The sequence below is a fragment of the Simochromis diagramma genome, unplaced genomic scaffold (assembly GCF_900408965.1).
Source record: "Simochromis diagramma unplaced genomic scaffold, fSimDia1.1 OVJJ01000387.1, whole genome shotgun sequence".
NCBI lineage: Eukaryota > Metazoa > Chordata > Actinopteri > Cichliformes > Cichlidae > Simochromis > Simochromis diagramma.
In genome coordinates this window covers 3,270,730-3,293,955 of record NW_024387152.1, presented here as the reverse complement: position 1 = coordinate 3,293,955, position 23,226 = coordinate 3,270,730, and the positions used below count along the sequence as shown (strand labels likewise).

The window sequence follows — 23,226 nt, the reverse complement described above, 5'->3', positions numbered from 1 at the left end:
CTCTGGAAATTGACTGTCATTGCACCTCTGTAGTGTAAATCGGCCATTAGGTTATCTTCTGAGTCCCAGAAAGCTGCTAACAGCAGGAATCAGATGCTGCACCAGTTTCAGTTTTTGTGGTTTAGTTTTTTTAGTAAGTCGAGTACGTTTTAATTGATTTATACATGCACAGTTAAGTAAACGATCACACAAAACATGTGCATTTCGTGCGTGAAACCTGTATTTCCCCCCCAAAAACCTTCAGTCATCTTTATAAAGAAGTTTTAATCTTTTCTTTTAACCCTCTTGAACTCAATGAAGGGCGGGGACTGTGTGTCCGTGTCTCCCTGTGTGTGTCTGTTCGCCACTGAAACGCCAGGGGGAGCAGCGGTGTCGGTGAGACCCTCACCTCCTTCACCTCCACCTCCTCCTCCCTTCTCGGATGCGGCGAATCAACACACGCAGGCGAGGTAAATGCAGTCACGTGACCGCCCGTTGCCGTTGGTGAGTTTCCCCCATTATGGCGGAAGGGCCAGCCGTGCGGATGGACTGTCTCTCCCACTCCGGTGCTTGTTTTGTGTCTTGAGGGAGGGGTTTTGTTTTTATTTTTTTAACGTTTCCCCGCAACAGCCCGGTTTCTTTTCAACTAGACGCCACTCGAGTTTATCGGCGAAGCCATGGCGGACCGCGGCGTGGATTTGTCCGCCCTGCCTAAAGAGGTTAGAGACCAGTTGGCTGAGTTGGATCTGGAGCTGTCTGAAGGTAAAGGAGGGGCGGGGGGCTGATGGGGGGGATGCTGTAGCAGATTGTCAGGCTAGCTGTGTATGTCTCAGCTGTCTGGGCTGACCGGCATAGGTTATACCAGAGGTTCATCCTCATCGTCTACTTTTTCTTTATGAAAAATTTGAATGAGAGCATGCTTCGGGCTCTCAGGCTCTGCCACCTAGCTTATTTTGTGCTAGTACAGGATGTGGGCATATGAGCTAGCAGTGCATGGCAAGCAGCATTGTACATGAGGAAGAGAAAGGCTTCCATCCATTTCCCCTTGTTTCTGTTTATTTTGTTATTTTCCTCTTTTTCTCGAAGCTCATTTAAAGCTGAAGGTTGATTAACAAGATCAGAAGTCCTCTCGTTTGCTGTGTGAATGTGTGTCTTTAAACACCACTACATGTGTGTGTGTGTGGCTTGGTTGAAAGGCGTTCAGGGCTGTACCCCTTTTCTTGTTATCCAGTTGTACTTCTTCATATTGTATTGATTTTATTCAGCTGTAACCACATGGCTCCCAGTTAGACGTAATTGAAACCTCAACTTTCATCTGGGGAAAAAAATCCGGCTGATTGCTATAAAAGTGTGAGTCACTGTGAGTGGTGTTGAAATCAGATGAGCAGGCCTATAGTCATCATCCGCTCGTGGTGTCATATGAAGATACACTCTGTCATGTATGACTGCCCGTAGTTACCACACGTAGTTTGTGACCTCAGTGATATTCACCGGAGTGATAACGTAGACTGTTTGCCGAGCCTTGCACACCTGTGCAGCCCTGTTATTACTGGAATCATGGGTTTACCTGCCTATGCTCCTCCTCATATACTACACTGCCCTGTGCCTGTGGTCACAGTGATGTGAGGCTTGTTGTCACGTGTGTATGCACCCCAATATTGGGACCATTCATTTATCCAAAGCAGGGCTGATATCAACCCCTCCCCCAGAGCAGCTGCTTGCCCCACTACCCCACCAATGACACACTGTCACACATCCGTGACAGTACCCCCTCCTTTTCCCCTGCTTTGTGGCCCCCATACATGCAGCTAAATCTAATCCTCCTGTGCAGTGACCCCTCTAGTTATCCACAGTGTCCATAGCATTTTGTTATTGTTTTTTCTAAATATAGCATCATATATAGCTACCCTCCTATAATTGGTTATGCATGCGTTTTGATGTAAATACATGATGATTTCATATCTGGGAGTAATAAAGGCTTAAAAAGGGGGTTATGACACTGTGTAAAAAGATACTGACTGCAATAAAAATACCAAAGTGTTCGATCAGAGTATAATAATGATATTAGTCCATTACTCAAAGGTGTTTTCAGCTGTAGATTTAAAAAGGATTTGGTGTGCTGACCTGACCTGCTGATGAATCTCAGCAGTTGTTCTGTTTTGGTTACTGTAGCCCATTAGTGGTATATACAGTACATCCACTCCATGGAGGCAGGAGACGTTCACTGGGTGAGAGGCTGGGTACAACCTGTATGTGGAAATTTCTCATTAGTCTCGCAGTGATATGTCACATTTTTAAACAACACGCCATTAAAGGAAGTGAAGTTGTCTTTAATAGCGCGTTCAAAATTAGATGGAGGGCTGTGAGTACTACTTTCGCGTTAACAGATTAAAACATCCATATATAGTAAAACGCAGTTATGTGGACTAAACATGCTGGGCCTCTGTAGGTTAGCACGAGCTCTCGTTGCACCACAGCGATGAAACGGGACTAGAGGGACTCTTGTTGGAAGGGAGTCATTTTGGGCCAACACCTTTAGATGCCCCAGGGGGAGACTGAGGTCTATAAGATCGCTATGTTATATTAGATCACAGGTTATTTATGCTCATTTTCTATAAATGGACACATGGTACAAAAATTAACACAAGCAGTTGCAGTCAGGTTTGGCGAATTACAGGCCGATTTTCATCTGCCCTCTCTGGTTCCTTGGTAGCATTTATATAAACAATAAAAGTACAGATAAGAACCAGATACATCAGACAGATAAAACAAAGACATAACATATAATATTAAACAAGCGTTAAAATCTCAGGGTGTATTGTGGGTTAAATTTGTTTGTTGTTTTGCATCATAGCAATATGATATATGATAAATATAGCAAATTACACTGATATTTATGACTTACTAAGAGTAAAAATGCAAATATGTTTTGCCTGTGTTGGCCGTACATGTTTTAGAGTTATTTCTGATTATTTACCGGAATCGGAACTTGCTTGTGGTTAATCTTTGTGGTTAACAGCATGTCACCATTATTTTTGGTCTGTTACGCACTTGCACAGTAATGCACTTCTTGCAAACAGGAACTGCTTTTAAAACTGCATTTCTGTTGTTGTTGTTGTTGACGAGCGCCCGTCAGAAACACGAGGTTCAAAAACCGGTTGGTACAAGAAGCGGGCAAATTCCCAGTATTCTGGTGTTGACACTTAGACTTCAACACATGCTCGTGTGACATCATGGCTTATGAATGCAATGCTTTTTAAATTCTAGCTGCGAGACACTGAGTGTAGTGGAAAGAGTGGGTTGGGGGCGGTGGTATAAAGTCCGTTTCACATCCATGTATGTATAAGTTTGTTAGTCCCTTTGTGACTGGATGCGTGCCTCATGGGCCGTCTTTCTTGAGTCCATAACAAGCCCTCATCTGAAGCAAGTGGAAATGCCTGTTCCTGCGTTGCTCGGATAAGAACACTGGCCTGCCAAATGGCCTCTTAAAAAACAACTCATTTCTGCGAGCCCCCTGTGACTGTGGTGGACACAATGAGGACCATTCAGCTGGTCTGAGCCGCTGTGGCCAGGAGCTTCTGCTGCCATTTAGGCCATTCAGCTGAACCCGATCTTTGTGTGTACGTTGGAATGAGCCGCCTCCATATGAAGAGAAGGGAACGGCCGCTGACTGGTCATACACACAAGAAGATGACACACAGTGTGTATTTCCACTGGGAGTGCACGCCCTCCCATCTCTCTACTGGGCCAGAGGTAAAAGTTCATGTCTTGTTCATCCCTGTGTCCAGCCTACCTGCTTTATATCACCTTCCGTCTGTCAAGTTTGCTTGAGAGAAATCGCTGAGCCAAGCAAAATTCTGCACAGATGAGTTCTGGTTTGTCGGCTAATGCTGATGCTCCGTGCCGAGGTGCTGTTTTGACATTGCAATACAACTGGAAATGATTGGCAGTTCCTCCCAATCTGCTTCTGAGCGCTTTCTAGTGCATGGAGTGCACTTGTTGATATGTGTGTGGGGTCGCTGTCTGTTTGCATCTCTGATCAGTATGCAGAGAGTCTTCTTTTCTGGGCCAATCCTTCAGATGTAGCAGAAGTAGGCTGTGTTCATTTGTGTATGAAGGAGAGAAGGCCCTCAGCAGAGCATGTCAGCACTAATATGGACTAAGCCTTTCTTAGCTACCTGCTTTCCTGACCTTAGTCATCAGTGACAGCATGTAGGGCGAAGTCTGATGAATCGTCAAGGAGGACTCTCCTCCCACCCTTTAAACGCTTTCATTTTTACCCTCGGTCCAGCGCTCTTTGAATGACTGTAACTCCATTACCACTTTTGCTAGAGACAAAATTCAGACAGTTCCGGTAAGAGGAGAAGGCGAGCTTTACGGGGATATTTGGTGTATCACCGTAGCACAAAGCATTCACAACGTAACGCTGTCTGAACACAGACAGAAAAATCAGCTCCGCCTAGATTTTACAGTGTGGGCTTCATGTTGCCTGAACTACTCGACCATTTTTGGGCTAGATGCAAAAAATCTCTAAATTCCTGAAAGATGAGAATTATTTTGTAATTTTATAGTCAAAATGAAAAAATATTTCCAGCTGTTCTGTACGATACTTGGGTCATAAAGGTTTTCACAATGTCTCTGAGCTGTTTTTATTATTTCTCAGTGTGTTAAACAGCAAACAGTTGTTTTTGTTACAGTCAAAACAGTGCTAAATTTAAGGCAGATTGGAGACATGTGATGGACACTTCCTCAAACGGAAGAACATGTGTTGCAGTGCGTGCGTTTTTAAGGTGCCTTTTGCTCTGGTGTAAAATGAGGAATAAGAGGCTCCTTACACTGACTGGAAAGATGAAATCTTTACCCAGATTTCATTTCTCAACTTCTTACTCTAACAGGCCTCTTACTACATGCTTCTTACAGATGTTCCAATGATCTCTTGCGAATAGCAGGTGGAAATGCGGTAAAATTGATATCGTAAAGCATTCGCAGCATGATGTCATCAGTATTGTACTTTCAGCCCCAATACTTTGATTTTGTTTGTCTTTATTGTGTATTTGATTATCTAGATTAAACCGAGGGAGAGAGGAGGTAATGACATGCGACAAATCTACCCATCAACTCAGCTAATGGAGCCTTTTTTTTTTAAAACTTCATTTATGGAAGTGTATGACATGTATTTAAAAGCTGTGTTTATCCCATCGAGTGAAATGGTTTAGTCTTGTTTTATTTGCGTACATGTGTAAAAATCAGAACCAGTACGGCGTTTGCTCTCACTCTATTTTACAAACGTTTGTCAGAACAGAATTGGAGGGGAGAAGGTTTTCTTTTCTTTCTTCTAACCCCTTTTTTTTGGAATAATCTACAGAAAGAGCTGAAATTGTTAGAAGTGTGGGGGAGTTTATGTCCATTTTAAAGGATCGAGAAAATGGCTCTCTTCAGTGTGAGTGTGATTTGTTTTGATGCTCTTGTTCTTGATATGTTGTTGCATATGATCCGAGTCCATGTTACTGTTTGTGTTCTGTACTGAATATCAATTGTACTCATTTCTTATATTTACATTTGATGCGGTTTCTGCTCCCCTCTTGGACGGATCTCTCTTGAAAAAGAGATTTGTTTTCAATCTTGATGAGATTTTCCATCTGCTTAAATAAAGGGCATATTATATAGAACAGAATGGTAACATTTCTTGTATCACTGACAGATTTTGTTTAACAGAGCCTGGACAAATTTAGCTTGTTTTGTTGTGGAAACCTCCTCTTGGACTTGCACTGCTTTCCATTAATCTGATCACATCTAAATTCACCAGTTTCCAGATGTGAAACAACACCCCTTTCAGATTTTCACACAAGTTGCAAAAGCAATCTTGGCAGGTCTCTTTTAGCACCTTTCAGTCTAATTTTTGTCCATTTGCATGAGTGAGCAGGCATGCGCAGCGTTACAGCTGCTCATGACATAAACAGTACATTAAAACGATGTCTGTTCACAAAGTACAATAAGCCTGAGATATTTGTCCGTCCCAATCCAGAGGAGAAAGCTGTCTCTGTGCACAGCGAATAGGGTGTAGCTTTCTCTCAGCTTCAGGATGGTGCACACACATTCAGAAGTACAACCGACAATGCTCGTTGCCACAAAGCATGACAACTCTTTTGCACATATGTAAAATATCACTGCTTTCTCTGTCACTGCTGTGTGTGCACGTTTAAACATGTCTGAATAAAGCTCTAAAAGTGTGACCGAGAAAGAGACTGTTGTCTGACAGATTTCTATCTCTTTTAAGAGATTAATGAAGCCACTAAAGTGTCTAAAAAGGACACATTGCACTCCGGTGTAATTATATTAAAGACGGATTATAAACAACAAAGATGGTTTATTTTCCAGCGCTGTTTGCGAGACTGCTTAAGTCATTCGTCTTGTATTTCTTACGGCATTTGAATTGGATTTGAGCAGTCTTGTGATTTTTCTTACCATGCTATAATTTTTGTGTTTACATATTGTAGTGGATATTGCACAAGTTTGTGCTTGTGTTTGATCTCTGTAGAGTACCCAGAAGGTCAGAATCCCAAAAGCTTTCATCTCCCTCCTTGTAGATTCAGAGCCGGGGCATTTCATCTGGTAAGGGTCTTGTTGTGTTTGTGTGTAAACAGTATATTTGCACATGTGAGTTTGACGTAATACAGCTTCTGTGAATAGTTAATGATGGCTGGAGTCCCTTTCCCTCCTCTGGGCCTATAGTTGGCTGAATTATTCAAACGGTCTCATTAAGTACCAGGACACAGTGGTGTGGGTGTGTGCGGTAAGTCAGCTTGACTTTTTTTATGTTCCCCAGGTACATGTTGAGGCATGCCAAAAAAACATAAGATCGTATTAAAATTTATGCCAGGGGCTATATTGACATCCCACTCATCAGCTCGTAAGACCTGCAGATCTTTGGTGTGAGAAAATCACTTTATATTGTCAAAGATGCTGAACTTGTTGAGCGAGTTCACTCGTGATGTGAGGTTGGATTGAGAAATCAACGACTGAATTATGCATGTGAGTTTGAGACTGAAATAACAAGATGATACTTGAAACATTCAATTTGATGTTCCTTGGAAATGATTAACAGTTAGGAACCCAACTATAGCTCAGAAACAATGAATAACACATTCACTTCATTTTTAATATTGTATTCATTGGCTTATTAATATGTTATAATATATTAATAATATATAATAATAATAAAAGTACAGTGCTAATATTTGGCTGAAATATCACTAACGTGGTCCTGTTAAATTACAGTTTTGTGAAAAAGTCTTGAGTATCTGCTCATTTCTTTATATTTCGTTAATAACATGGGAAACAGACAAAAACAGAGTTTGTAATTTTTAACAAGCTTGAAAGTCAGTATTTATTTTTCTGAGCCTGAGCTTTCTCTCCTTTAAGTAGTTCTCCGGGATTCTTGAAGGACATTTAAAGCTCTTCTTTGGATACTGGCTTCCTTTAGATGATCCCATGTTTTTAGATGTTTTTACTGCATTGACGGTGTGTTTAGGATCATTGTCATTCTGAAAAATGAAGCCGTTGCCAATCAGGGCTTTCCAGATGGCACTGATCAAAATCTGATGGTACTTCATCTGATGGTAGATTCAACAAGACCACTGTTTGAAATGCAGCTCTAAACCACGACACAGCCTCCACTGTAGATGCCTGTAGACACTCAATGATGCACTGCTCCTTTGGCTAATAGCTCTTTAGAAATCAAGCTGTGTTGTCAGCCTGTGCTATCTTTGGTAGCTTTGGTAGATTTAACAAAAGAAACGGGAACAAATGATGCGTTACAACAGTCTGTTATTCTCATATTTTACATAGATTCTTTGCTAAGTTGTCTGTGTAGACATAAAATGCCTTTTTTATGCTTGATTGATTCATAGGTCGGTGCTATGTGGCTTAACGAAAAACATTCCTCTGAAAAGTCTGGTACAAGGACTGGACTGAAAATGACAAAACCCTCTGATGTAAAAATATAAAATTTGATAGAACTTCACAAATCCTGGAGAACTGTTGCTCAAGTTCACTTTAAAAATGATAAGAAAACCTGGTTCCTTGGAAGCAAATATATAGACAGCAGTGGTGGCTCAAGACCTTTGCATCCTACTGTATTTGGAGGGCAAAAAGGACATGGAAAAAAGCCGTGAAAATGATTAGTATCTGCCTTAAAGAGCTTATATCTGGGCTGGACTTTGCCAGAAGTACTTTGATCAGCGAAAGGCATCAATAAATATATAGTGATAGCAGCAGAGAAAAAGGCTATTACCAAAAGATGGATGGAAAATGTAGTATCTACCATAAATAACTGGATTGATGTGACAGTGGAACTGTCTGTGTTAACCTAAAGATGGACATCTTTAAACAGCACCTGCAACTATTTCATCTCGTCAAGGTGTGTCATCTATTATTATTGTGTATTCTTGTGATAGTATAAGAATTTAAGACCGAACTAGTTGAAATTTATTTCTCCCTGGGTGTATACAGGTGTGAGAGGACTGTTATCTTTTATTTCTATAATTTGTTGGAAAACTTGAAGTATAATGGTTGATCTTACCTTGTTTAAGGTATATGGATAAGGGTTAACACTACATAATATCCACCCATTTATGTGATAGGTAGCTTGTTTATGTATGTCAAGTTAAACCAACAGTATTTAGATAACATGTTTACAGACTAGGCTTGCCTGTTGATTTGTGAGTCACTGCTATTAGGCGTGTCCTCTACTTCAGGGCATAACAATCCACTGCAAAGTGAGTGAACCTGTTCAAGCTTTGGCTTTTATAGACGTGATGCCAACTCTGAGTCATCATAAGGAAAGAATGAATGTCGATTTTATCATATCAGGCCATTTATCACAGCTTGCCAATGCACCCACCTTCATTTACCACTCAACCAACTTTATCTAACTGAAAGTGATGGTCAGGGACTTTTTCCCCTCTGTGCTTTTTGTGCCCCGCAGAGCCAGTGCTGTGACACACCTGGTATTGCTCAGTGATACACTCTCTGATCTGTGTCTGATAGGCTCATGGAAATTAAAGTTGTTTCTTTTCTATGGTGGTGTCAGTTTGAGAGTTAATGCAGAGCCCCTCTAATCTATCGCTAGTATATATCCACTGCCCAGTGAGCCACGTGACCGTGCCAATGCTCTTGTGAATATAAATAGACCTGGCTGGCAAGACAAATTCTCTTTCATGCCTGAGGAGGAGAAAACAAGCATCTCTTTGACACAAAAGCTCCCCCATTATTGCAGTGGAGGCCACCCTCTCGAAATCCTTCGGAGTCAGTCCTAAGTGTGTGTGTGTGTGTGTGTGTGTGTGAGAGTGTCTTTGGCGCTGAGGCTGATTTTCCTGGCTAGTAGACATCAGCCAGTGGCAAACTCATCCACGAGCAACCAACTGGCTGGTTGGCTGCTACATGTGGGTCACTGTTACGCCCGTGGGTTGTGTGTGAAATACCGGAGCCTCTTCGGGGCTGTCCTCTTTAGGCCAATCACCTGCTTTCTGACTCCCTTGGAAAGTTGTTAAAAGCATGATAATTGTTAACCCCAGTGATTTTAGTTGTCTTGTTGTCCGTTACATGCTAATGTTTAACAGTAAAGCTGAGCAAGTGCAAGTTTATTGGTGTGTGTTCGTACCTTGCGAGCAGCTACTGGCTTCACAGCAACTCTCGGAAAACCTTTTTTAAAGCATATCAAATAGTAATTTTCTTCACATTTTGTGTTTTTGGATCTTACAACATGCCTATATATATATATATATATATATATACACACACACACACACACACACACACACACACACACACACACACACACACACACAAAAGGATGCTTATAAGTAGGGATGGGTATCGTTTAGGTTTTATCCGATACCGGTGCCAAATCGGTACTTTTGAAACAGTGCCGGTGCTTAAAGAATGAAGAACACAAAATTGGTCCAAAAACCTCTCAGCTTTACTGTTGTTGTTTTTTTTTTTTTTTTTTTTTTTTTTTTTTTTTGTAAAAAGATAACAATGTTAGCCTTTTCTGCAGCTATAGGGCATATATGGTATCACTCTTGGCTGGAAGCAGAGCTTAAACAATGGAAAAAACACAAACTTTGTCCAAAAACCTCTCATGTTTACCTGTTTTCCACTTTTTCTTTGGTCATTTTAGCCTTTTTGGCCAGGGTGAAGGGAGTCTCTGCCATCAAACAAGAAGACAGCCACATGTAGCTATGATGATGTTTGCTAGTTCACCTTATATGCATTAATGTAATAACGTGGTTAGCCTACTCACTGTAAATTATACACGAACAACATTAAGCTGCTCACGCAGAGAAGAACGGCTGCTGCTGCATCATCATCCGTCATTCATTTCTGCTACACTGGCAGGGCTAGGGGCCAGGACTCTCCTCTTCGGGTTTTTGGGGGATGTTGCTAACTCCGGGTCCGATAACAGGCACCACACCCGCAGTAGATGCGCTCGGTGTGAGGTCTCCAGCAAGCTATCAAATACGGCGCATTTTTCAGCTTTTAAAAAAAACGCTATGCGTCGCCAGTTGTTTCATCGGATTTGAGGTGTTACCTCCTTTGACAGTATCACAGTATCACCTTAAAGCACTTGTTGCAGGCTGCTGAGTTTGCATATTTTGCTGTGAAGTACAGCCAGACTTTGACCGCCTCGCCTTGGGCATTTTTAATCTGTAGCTCTGCTCTAAAAGAACGTACGTACCTGGACCCACCTACTATCCTCGGAAACGTAAAATGATTGGCTAGAATTCAAAGTGTATGACATCTCAGGAAAAAAAAAAGCACCGAAATGTGCTCTGCTTTTCGGTCTGGTTACTACAGTTTATGTCAGAACCGGTGCCATCATGGCACCGGATACCGGTGCCCATCCCTACTTATAAGCCTGCATATTTTATTATCTGGCAACACGTTTATGCTGTGTTTATGCTGTAGTCAACAACAAGCACCAGGGAAATATTCACAGCCTCATATCAAGTGCTATGAAGTGTGAACCGCAGTGGACAGTAACATTTTCTTTAATAATGTAGCTTACATAGTTTTGGCTTACTGTAGTCATGGATGCTAAAGGATCACTTTGGATATCCTCGAAGGTTTGCGTTCTTCTGTCACTATTAAAAACTGTGACTAATAATGGGACAGTCACATGATTGTTGGTTGGAAATGGTAACAAAGTACGGTATTAACTCATTAAACATCCAGACCACTCTGACCACAAACCCGGTGCTTCTTGTTATCCAGTATCTCGCCATTTCTGTCTCATTGACTCTGTCTTTCACTGTGGCTCTTCAGCTGATCAGCCACAGCTGATCATTGGAGCCCTTTGAAGTGGGTGTGAGGAACACGAGGTATTTTCTCAGCAGCTGACCAGTTTCTATATATGAAATCGCAGCCCTGCGTCACAGGAAGGGCTGATGGGAAACCAGAGTTCAGTGGTAATCCAGTCCTGCTGTAAATGTACAATGAAAGTTTCCAAAAGGTCAGTTGCCATGTTTTTTTTTGTTCTTTTGGAAATGTGCCTCACCTTCCTAATACTCGAGCAGAGCCAAAGGGTTATCAAAAATTCCCAAAGAGTAAAAGTGCTCAGGAAGCCTCCTCAACAACCTGATGATTATCTCCCCTCTTGGCCCCACAGCACACATTGTGCTAGAGCTTGGCCTGTAGTCATAGACCCCTTTAATTCAAGTCTCGAGAGAGCGAGGTAAAACAAAGGCCCTGAAAACACACTGAACATTGTGGGTGTGGCTTAGGCCTCTTAATCCCTGACTGTCAATAGCACTGTTGGTCCCGTAAGTCCATATATTACCTTTTATTGTCTTGAAAGGAAGCGCCAGGTTTATATTTTGAAACAGCTGCTGTTCTGGCAAGTCTGACCTTAGTCATTTCCTGGAGATGAGCTAAAATTGCTTGTGAGTCTTGAAGCATTGAACCCACGTTGCTGAGAGCCTCTTATGTGAATATTGGACCATATTTTGGAATGTTAGAGTTGAGACTGCCGCATAACACTGAGTAATATTTTTCAAACATTGATCCCAGTAGGTAGCCTGGTTTTAAAGTGGCTTTGTGTCACGTGTTGCATACTCCCACAGAGAGTGACAACGCACTGATGACTGTTGTGATTGTGGTGATACAGTATTCCAACAATAACCAATAAAACGTCTCTTTTAGACTCTGGTCATGTGCAGACTTGATGGCGTACACACCTCGAGGCAGCAGAGTTTTTGTCAGACGGGGGGTGTCATTAAAGTTTGAGCGTCATGTCTGGTTCGTCCCTGCTGATGCATGTGTTGAAAATCTTCAGCTGTGATATAACAAAATTAAGGCGGCTTTTTGAGTATCACCACCATCAAGTCAGACTAATGTTTTCAGTGTAGTCATTTTGGCCTTGGTGGCTGAGATCAGCCCATCTGCCAATAAAATCACTGGCCACTGACTTTGTTCAGTGTCTGCCTGCTGCGACACATCACTTTCACGCTGACTATATTTTCTAAGAGAGTGTAATGTTGAGCCTAAAGACTTTAAAGCAATAAAGTGAGGTTTTATAATTCAGAAAGCCTTTAAAATATTCTGTTTTTGTTGGCTGAGCTTGAGGAGTGTGGTGGTGTTTCAGATGCTGTTTAGAGGAATCGGAACCACATCAGTTTCAGTTGCTGCTCTTTTCCTTCACTGACAACACTTAATCCCATACCTGCCCTTGGTTTTGGTGAGTGGTTTATTGCACGCACACACAGCGTCCCACAGCCCTTCCTCTGTGACCTTCCACTTTTAGTTGCATGTGAAGTGAGTTGTTGTCACTGCTTTTTTTTTTTTTTTTTTTTTTTTTGTGGATTTTAGAGCTCGACAGGCGTTTAGACAACCTGTTTTCATCACAGTGTGTGCGCCTCTTTTACACAAGTGTTGCCCATTTGTTGAGCGCCTTCCACAGACTGAGAGCCATGATCTTCAGAGCGGCGATAGATTCGCATCTTGACGACAGCCTGTTTAATGATTGCGAGTGGTGGGTGGTATGAGGTCAGGACCGTGAGCTGTCCAGAGAGTGGAACGTAAGCAATAAGGTCTGCGGTTTCAGTGTCAACGGCGGACTCAGCACCCAGAATCAAAGCGTTTCTCAAAGGCCGCTCATGGCTTTTTATGAGATTATAATATTGATTTAATGAGGCTGTTTCCTGCCTAACATTACTCCTCCTGCATTAACGTCCTCCTTTAAACCATGAGCTATTAGGCGTAGTCGATGAGCAAATTCTGCACGTGTCATCTAGAGGTAGGTGCAACATAAAGAGTATATTGCTGAGCGATATTTATATATATATGTGTAGGTGAACAGAAGACTCGGATGATACTTGAGCTGATGTGCTCAGTGACCCTCGGGTCAGGTCCGTCCCACACTTCTGACCCCTGTTTATCTTCACTACGACACTGCTGCAGTGAAACCTGATACCTCTACATTCACTTTCACCACTCAATACCCTGTGGTTACCCAGCAATGCTGAAACACTAGTCTATTATGCAGTTTGCTAGCCAGGATGGCTCTGTCTAAATACGCTTCTTTTCTCTTTTTATTCTCTTCACAGTGGACTGAATTTAGGCGGAGTCAAGCTGCTGACTTGATTGCTCTCACTTCATGGTGCTATCAAAATTTCTACCACTGACTCGGTCCTTTTCACGGCAGACTCATTATGACTTGTCGCACTAGAAAAAGCTGGCTTTCTTTAGACTGTTCAAGTAATTCATGTCAGTGTGAGAAAGAATTAGTGTGATCAGACACAAGGTTTTCTTTTTAAAAAGGCTGAAAGTAAACCATATGCTGTAGTGCTCGCTTACAGGCGTTACTTGTTACTTTAGATTTGCTGTTTAGGTGCCCGTTATTTATTGTAGGCTCGTTGTATGTTGGGTTTTGTTTTCAAAAGTTTGCTTTCTTGCTCGCGGTTAAGTCGAAAACATAAAACGTGAAGTTGGAGCCAAAGAGCGATTGACTCAACCTAATGTAAAGACTGGATGTTGGGTAACTTCCTGCTGGTTCTCTCAAAAACGTCTGAAATCAACCATTTCTCACTTGAGCCGGAGTTTATTTTGTAGACCTGTCTGAGCGTATAGTGAGTATTGCTAAACCTTACATAGTCGACTTAAGGTATCAGCTTATAATCCCTACCCAAAGCATCATAGCCGTCATGGCACACGAATGGCTGGAATTTGTGCATCACATAACAGCATGAATTGCCACGAATTATCCTCTGTAATGTGGGAAAAAGAAATGGGACAGCTGTGTGGTGGTTGGCAAAAAAGTCTTGGATTCAAAGTGTTTACATGTTGTCCATGTGACTGTGTGGGTTCTCTTTGGGTACTTTGGTTTCCTCCCACATGCACGTTAGGTTAATTGGTGACTGTAAATTGGCCATAGGTATGAATCTGAGCGTGACTGCTCTGTTTCTCTGAGTTAGCCATTTGATAGAGTGGGAAAATACAGCCAGACCACAGGGTGTATCGAATGTTTGTGATTGGAATGATTAAAGCTCAACCTAAGATCACAACTTGTCTTCATATGTTTCTGGATTAGATGCTGATTAAACAAAGGAAGTGCAAATTAATTAGTGTGTGTATGTATGCATATATATATTAATATATATTAGAAGAAACAGAAGGAGAGAGAAGTACTACATTAGTATTGTGAAGTGCCTCTACCTGACGAAAGCTTGGCACAGCACCCATTTTAACTTGTCATAGCCAGGGAACTACAGGTGTAGGTCTTTCATTAAGCCGGCCCACAACAATGACACCCTGAAAGTGGCTGCTGTAAATGAAAAGCAGCCATTGAAGCACAGATGCTATAAAACATCTTTATTAACCACAGTGACAAGTCTGCCTATAAAACTGTTTATTAATAAATGATTAAGCTAGTATTCATCCACCTGCGTAGTTGCTGTAGGGGATACAGTTCATGGCAGAGGTAGCAAGCTAATCTGACCAGAAAGCAGCCTGGGATGTGGCCTTGGTCTCACTCAGTTATGCAAACATAGACCTGTTAGTTGAAAGCTCATTGCAGTTGTAGTCTGCCGTACAGTCTCAGTGAGGACAACCTGCATTAACCTTTGCTGCTTACTAACAAACAGCTCACTTGTATTTGCCTGACGTCAGTTTCTCTGACTCCACAATCTGTCCTCTCAGTTGTTTGCCAGCCTTATCACTTTGATGAAGTAACGTGATATGAATTTATCTATACAGCAACTGTTTGTCACTGCCAAGATTATACAGCTGGCCTGTGATGATCTAGAGGGAAATGGCGTGACCCAAATTAGTGTGCGTAGTACATTAACAGTAGTAAGATTAAAGTGAAGAAGAAGCCGTCTTGCTTATGGAGAAGAATAAAAGAAAATGTTCCGTCTTTTTTGTTTCATTGTGGTTTTCTGATAGCTTTTATTGTTGCAGCAGTTCCCAGCTCAAAACTCACAGCTGGCTCTAGAACGCTTGATATAATAATAATAATAATAGAAGTAATGGAGGAAGTAGGGCTCTAAACTCAAGCACAAGATGAATGCTTAAAAAGCTCGAAGGAAACACTTGTTTTATTTCTTTGGATAAATTAAGTTTCGGGATGCTGACTGTCCAGTGTTATCGTTTCTTCTGTTTTTATCTTAATCGTGCCAGCACTTTTTGTTGTTGCTGTCCTGTACAGGAAGGTCTGACTTCACCGAATGTTTCGGTACTTGACTCGGGTGTGGTTGAACTGGTCGTTTGCATATGTGTGGGTGTGTTTCTTCGCATGTTATGTGTTTCTCGGGTATTAAGTTTAAAAGGTGGGATTGCCCCACATTTGTTCCACTAAGACGCGTGTCCACATTAAGAGCTGCTGAATCTTTATTTTATCATTTTTTCTTTGCCCTTATCTGTAGTTTCCTGTGAGGCATACCTGTGTTAGACATGTCACTACAGTGGTTTCACTTCTAGTTCTCAGTATGACGCACTTCTTCCGTTACATCCTCTTTGCTGGGCATTGCTTCATTATTTATTGGAAAATGGGTTTAACACATTGTTGATCTGTGAAAGCCACGCACAAATTGTTCATTTGAACTAATCTGGGCCAAGCACAGCCCTTGGACTTCTTTTATGTCTCACATTCGTTTTATTGAGATTTTTATAAGAGTATGCCTTAGAAATGAAAAGGGAGGCATAATTAGATCTGTCTTCACAGACTGGAGCAGGCTGAAAGGCAATAAATAAAATATAAAATGAAATATTTTTCAAATAATAGTGTTGATAGCTCTAATCTGTAGTGGCTATTGCATTCACCTTACACACAATAGATTGGAAATCAGGCAGAGGCACAGACCCAGCTTATAACACAGGGACTTACAAGCTAGTGTGCTCCAAGTGCCAGTGCTAAGCCCGGATAATTGGAAGTGTTGCGTCAGCGAGGGCATCCGGCGTGATTTCTGTGCCAAATCAAAACATGTGGATCCATCCGCTGTGGTGATCCTTTCGGGGGGGAAGCACTGTATACTAAACTGTGTTACTTTGTCTGTTCTTGTCACATATTACACAATATAATAATATAATATATATATTATTAACTTTGCTGTTGTATTTTTTTAGGGTGTAATTTTCAGAAGACGTTCCCATACCTTTTGTCGAATTTTTATCTGTAAGTTCACTTCATTAGGGACAGCTAGATAAGACTAAAGTGACCTAATACAACACCCCTGCCAGGAATGTTGAGCTTTTGTTGAAACAGTTTTAGTGAAGTGTTGAGTCAACTGTATGTGTAATCATGCTATAACCGTGCTATGTTCACTGGCCACTGTACTGGGTTGGAGGTTTTGCTTCAAAGCTTATTTATTTCTTTGTGGCACAGATTCAACACAGGGCTGAGATTTTGACATGATAGCATCACTTAGTTGCTGCGGTGACCAATGAGTTTTTGGTGCTATTGTTGGATTTTTCTAAAAAGTTTTTGTGCTTCCATTTTATGTCACTGGGAGATCTTGTATTAGAATTTAATAAGTTATACCTAATAAAAGAGCTTGAGCACTTATTTTCTGCATCATTCATTATTGGAAAGATGTACATAAAAAATCGTTCAGAAGGTTAAAGTGACAAATGATAACTAGCCATATTTTGGGCACTGTTGCTCAATCGTGACTAGGCTGGGCTGTCAGAGTTGCGTTTTCCATCCAACCGAACACAAACCGAATCCAATGGAGATTTTTGACAAGAGAAAGTACACTTACTCAGACCCTTACTTATCTGGCCAGCAGTTCCCTTTAGCCGTCCAGAGATCACTTCATCCTCCCTGTCTGCCTCAAAACCCCCATGTGGACTCCCAGGGTCCCAGAGGAATTTTTGGCCCAGATTTGGAGTGGAAAAACATTGTGCTGGACGCAGGAGGTTTATGTATTAGTGTTTTTGAATCACTATTCAGACATGAACCAAGTATCTCCTGAGTGATAACTGATTGGTTTTAATACTCAAAACCTGATTTAACTGCTAGTAAACTGAGGGAAACCCCCACATTTAGTCAAGGATGCTTGTCGACTTTCTAGATGAACAAACTTTACTGCCTTAAAGTTTTTCTTTCTCCCTCCGTCTATGGATGGATGGATGGATATATAGCTAGCTAGATATTTTAAAGGATAAATAGTGACCTATAAATATTTCCCATGTAAATATATAGTTGTGTAACATTGCCTTGAATGCTTAAGAAAAATGAAGTCACACTCCCTCTTTTGTGTGTAATGTAATCCAAGTTTCTCTCCTCTGTTGTGGTAGAGAGTCCAGCTGTGTGTCTGTGTGTGTTTGTTTTGGTGTGTGGGAGATGACGCTGGTGCTCTAGTGTCACATCCAGTGGTTCTGCATGTTTCATATGTTTATGTCTATTTTGAATGTTTATATAAACAGTATAGAAATCTTTGATAAATAATCACGCATACATAGCTGTGTCACAAGTTGAGCTTTCATAAATCTAATGATAAGGGGCCTCAGGTTGTTTTTAATGCTCCAAAACTTAAAGATATTTCATTTGTGATCAGTGAAAAGCAGCAGATCCACACAGCTAACAAGCTGGATCGAGGGATGTTTTCAGTTTTCTTAAAAGAGTAAGTTAAACGATTTCCCGGTCATCAAACAACACTGTTTACTGTCAGTCAACCAGATCAATTAAAATGATAATCATTTCAAACCCAGTTAACAGTACTGAAATGAAATTAGTTTCATGGTATGCAAAAGCACAGCAGTGGAACGTTTGTACTTGTCACACTGCTTCCCTTTTAGAGCATGCTCTATGGAAATAAGCTTCTTACATCTGCTTTAACTAATGACCAGGTGCCATTAAATGGCCTTGGTGTCATACTCATTTGTTTGCATTTCCTGTCAAGTGCTATTTATCCATGTTCTCGGCACAGTCTGCCCATTGTTTTTGTGTCACTGCTCAGAGTCTCTATAAATAAGATCTTGTGGGTGACGTTAGTTCCTCCTTTCTCAGCCCCTGTGTTTATGTGTGTATTTATATGTAAATGTGCAGGCTGTGGCTGTTGGTGTGCTGTTTTCCATATTTTTTTTCTAGTTATCCTGTTTATCTCACAGTCATTTCCTCATGGTGGACTTATAGAACAGCAACTTTTTGCCCTGGTATGTATTTCTTGTGATATAGGGTAGTAACGGTGTTCTAGATTAGCATCACTCTTGTCACCAAACTGTAACCCACAGGCAAACAAAGGCACTTTTATGCAGAGCAAACTGGTATCGCTGGCTAGAAGCACCACGCTTAGAAAACAGTCCTGCACTGTACAGAGCCTTGTTTCAGACATTTGTGCCCCCGTCTACACAAACGTCCAGACGGAGAGATATAATCTGTTAGGTTAGATGTAATCTCAGATTACAGATTAGGATAGAGACCAAAATGTGAGCACTGGATGGCTTTCAAGATGTAAAAGCGGGGTTTTATTTACAGCTTTCTGTGTAATCCAGCCAGTTATCCTGTTTGAGTTTCATGGTTGTGTGCATTTATGGGTTGACAGGAAACCTGTCACATGCAGGTCTCTGTGTGCAAAAGACAGTCAGGCAAGCGGAAATTGTGGGTGACAGTCATGTCACTTGCTAATCTGCTCAAAGTAATTATAGAGATCTCTCGGTTGGGGAGGGGGCTTGAATACATATGCGTAAACAGGAGAGGGTCCTTGGAGTTTGCATTCACTGTGACACAATCCATGTTTGCTGAGATTACATCAGATTGTTGCAACATCCTCTACAGAGAAGTGAAAGAAAACTAAGGAAAAATGCTGTCTCAGTGCCTTTTGTTCATATATCATGAGCATGTGGATGCCAGGAGGCTTTTCAGCGCTAATGTTGCCTGTGTGCGTGTGTGTGTGCGTGTGTGTGTAGATCAGGCTGATGGATGGGTGGGTGTTAACTGTTAAACAGAGATTCATAGATCAGCTGGTATCTCAGGGTTGAAGCTCAAGGCCAAGATTTGGATTTTTCATTCAGGAGAACTGTGCAGTGATTCCAGGACTGAGGGAAATCACTGGCATTAAAAAGCGCTTCACTGAGCCTCTCAGTTTTTCATGACCTAATGAATATCATTTAAAGAGAAGAAATCTTGGCAGCAGTTGTGGCACTGATTGAAAGACACTGACCTCGTTGCTTTAGTTTTATATAAATATCTCAAATGCAGTGCTGTTTCTGGGTATTGGCAGCTGGAATTAAACTGCTTCCAATACAAATTTCAGCTCTTCCTGATTGGTAAAAGAACAGCACAGACATAGTGGGTTGGGAGGGACAGAGTAAGGTGTGCATAGAAGATCACACTGCATTAAGGTAAAGACAATAAAACACACAAACCGAGACAAATCGCAACCAAAAACAACCTCCTGTATACGTCCAGGTCATGTGCTGACCATTAAGCGTTCTCTTTAACAGCTTTTTTCCCCTTTGTATTTGGAAAACAAAAAGGGGTGCCGTTCATGGGTAATAGTAATCCAAGAAGCGAAATTTTAGCTGTATCAGCTACAGCCAGTCCGATGATTCAACATTTGAGCTGCTTGGAAAACCACAGGGAGCAAATGTTATGTCATGAATGCTTAATGCCCAGCCATGTCGTCAGAGAGAAATTCACTGTTCATGATGGTTTCAGTTCTTGGATTTGATTTGACACGGTCACGGGGCACACAGTGCTGTAGGCGTCCATTGACTTTATCCTCTTTCACAGGTTCATAAAAATATCTTTTTTCTGCTTTTTCGAGCGTATGTCACGCCACACATAAGTCGAAATCACAACCAGGGTGTTCTCCTGTGGCCTCCTCCCAGGGAGGCTTTAGCAAAGAACCCACAGGAAAGTAATTATCGTTGTAACAGTTTGAGGTTTTATTCACAAATGATCAGAAATAACTAGAAAGAAAATTTCCTTTGTGTGTTGCTACCTGTCTAAGACCCAATCGGAGCCTCCAGGAAAACACCCTGACAACAAGATCAAGATGTGTACGCGTGGAGTGATGCACAGTGCACAAATAAACAGTTAATCTCCAAAAACTCAAATGGCTCTAATGTGCCGGATCATAGTGGAGAATGCCAGTGCAGATTAAATCTGAAGTGCTCCGTAATCCCCTACTGTGTCAGAAAAAGTTGTAGCCCTCCGCAGTTATCAGTGTGGCTGGGAATGCCGTTCATGTGAGTGTGTTTATCCCCTCTGTGACCCTGCGCTGCCAGCTATTAGGAGATCAGTCCACTGTATGACTTGTCTTGAAGTATGAGGTCAACATCGGATATTTTAGAAGAAGACTCACAGGGTCACTGTCATCTGGTCTTGAATGAGCTCTGAAAATGTCACAAACAGCACGATTAACACAAAAAAACAGTCAGTTAGAAGGTCTGGCTGCCAAGGAGAAGGACTGATAATTGCTTATAGATGTGAGCTTTGTCACACATTTTTAATAAGCTCTTAAAGATGCATTCATTGGTGATACTGTGCCTCTATCACAGCATGCTGGGCAGGTTCAGCCGATCCTTGGACGAAGTACGCATTCCTGGTTTGACATACTGACACACATCTCACAGGGAAGGCCTGTAGTGCCAGTACACCTCAGGCCCTGTCAGCATTCATTCTCTTGTGTGCTGAAGCGCCCTTTAACCTGCCCCAGCTGTGTATACACACATACACATGCACAGATACATTAGCTTCCTGCACCTCAGGGATGTTTTTGGAACTATGAGCATTCTCTCTTGGCCAGTTGGCCCTCTCTGTTAGTATGGCGTTTTCCAATCAGCGCATTCCTCTTTCTCTAGACAGACACAGTGAGACGATTTTGGCAGCACACACACAGGGTGGGGTAATGCTCATATCCTGTCCCCTGACCTCAGATTACACACACACACAGTTACTGTACTGTTTTTGTTCATGCTCACACTCAAAAACACCACATTCTTGCACTTAACACATACAGCTTTTTCTCTGTTTTGAACCAGCTGTCACAGTCAGTCTTTAAACCCAGAGCCTTTCAGTGTCTTTCTTCCCACTGCCAGCCGCATAGCTGGTGTGCCTGTGCCAATCCGTGCCTGTTGTACTTGCCCGACACCAGCACAGACTCTCTTCTGTCTGCGTTAATGACCGACGGCGCTCCGTCCATCTTTCCATCTCTTCCCCTTCTTCCCTCCCGGCACCAATTGGGCACCAGGACTGGGCTTGGCGTAACCTTGTCTCCGACAACAATAACTGCTCCAGTCCACTACAATCAAGTTGCTGCTGATTGTCTCGCTTGCATGTCTGCCTATGAGTGTTTTCCTGTGTATAAACAAGTCTGTAGCATGCCAGAGAGATGGAGAAACAAAGACTGCAACAAGCTGCTGTGTCTGAATTTCAGCCTAGTGTGTGAACCCAGGCATGAACTCCAAGCTGAATGCTCGCCATCCCCATTTTTTTTCTTTTTGCTCCCCTGCACAGAGGGAAAGACAAAGCACTCGGCACTCAGTCACACACTGCCTTTCACTCTAAAACTGTTCAACTTTGTTTTGTTGGCTTTTTCTCTACGAAGGTTATTCACTTTTACTCTGCTTCTCTTAATATGAGTGTTGTGAAACCTCCAAGTTGTATCGGAAGGATAAAAAAAAAAGAAGTCTCATATTTAACCCACTCTGGCAGGCACACACACAATCATAGAGGGGACTTCCTTTCTGATTCTCTTGTTTATACAAGCAAATCCTACACTCCACTGGATAGTGACCAGAGTGTGAGAAAACTTTAAGAAAAAACACACTCTATCTCAGTCACACACCAAACTCCCCACCCAGCCCCGGCTTATCCAGCACACCTCCCTCCGGTCTCCCTGCTGAACCTTGGCTCACCGTTTCTCTCCTTATTTTCTTTCATTGTTGCTTAATGCACACACTGGTCTGCATTCCCTGTTGCTGCTAGTGACTCTCAGCTCCCCCCCCCCGCCCCATGCTCTCTGTAGGTCCCCCTCATTGTCACCGGTCAGTGTGGAGGAGGTGTCAGGAGATTGAGGTTAAGCAGCCGTTTGGCGATTGGCACTTGACATAGCATGCGGTGTTATCGCTGCACACAAAAGAAGGCGACTAACAGAGAGAGTGTGGGAGATTGTAGCATTAGGATTGTTTGTGTTTTCAAGGGGAGTGTGTGTATGTAAGGGTGTGTCTTTCATGCATGTTTGCAGTGAGCAGACTGTGTGTTTTGGGGTCCCAGTTTAATGGACTTTGTCAGGCCTGTGCGGCTCTCTAGCACACTCATGTATCACTGGGAATCCTGCCAGGCCGAGGCCGAACGAGGAAGGGGTGGTGCTGGGTCTACAGTGGGAAAAGGTCGGGACAGATAAATGAACGAGTCCCATGTGAAACTGGCTCACATGGCTTCCCTTTTTGCTCTGCTTACCATCCCAACTATTCCCAATGTTTTGGCACTGTTCTCTGCCTGGTTACGTGCGGCTCAGTGGAATCATACTTGGGTTTTATAGCCAGCAGGCATGTTTATTCACTGGGGCTAATGTAAGGCCAAACAATGGCGTTATCTCTTCGCCTTGTTGTAAATGGACTTAGCTGTCAGCATGTGGAGTTCAGTGGATTTGGTTTAAAGTGGATTATTATTATTATTATGACTCAACCCTCTGAAAATGTATTAGTGAAAGCAGAGGCTGTACATGTGTGTGTCTGTGTGTACGTAGTTGTCTGGAGTTTGTGTGGTAATTATGACTAACCTAACAGTTTGGTGTTGCTGTC

The 23,226-nt window shown here is 42.1% G+C and overlaps 1 protein-coding gene across 3 annotated transcripts in view; it reads left to right on the top strand.

Moving 5' to 3' along the window:
• The first annotated feature begins 472 nt into the window (after nt 1-472).
• Nucleotides 473-23,226, top strand: part of dip2ba (disco-interacting protein 2 homolog Ba) — a 43,302-nt gene continuing 20,548 nt past the window's right edge. For 2 of the 3 annotated variants that reach the window (XM_040047627.1, XM_040047626.1), the window contains exon 1: nt 473-741. In XM_040047627.1, the coding sequence (XP_039903561.1) occupies nt 657-741 (85 nt within the window). In that variant the 5' untranslated portion in view covers nt 473-656. Of the gene's footprint in view, nt 742-781; nt 8,340-15,682; nt 15,687-23,226 lie in introns of those variants that run through there. The other variant, XM_040047628.1, reaches the window with a different exon arrangement.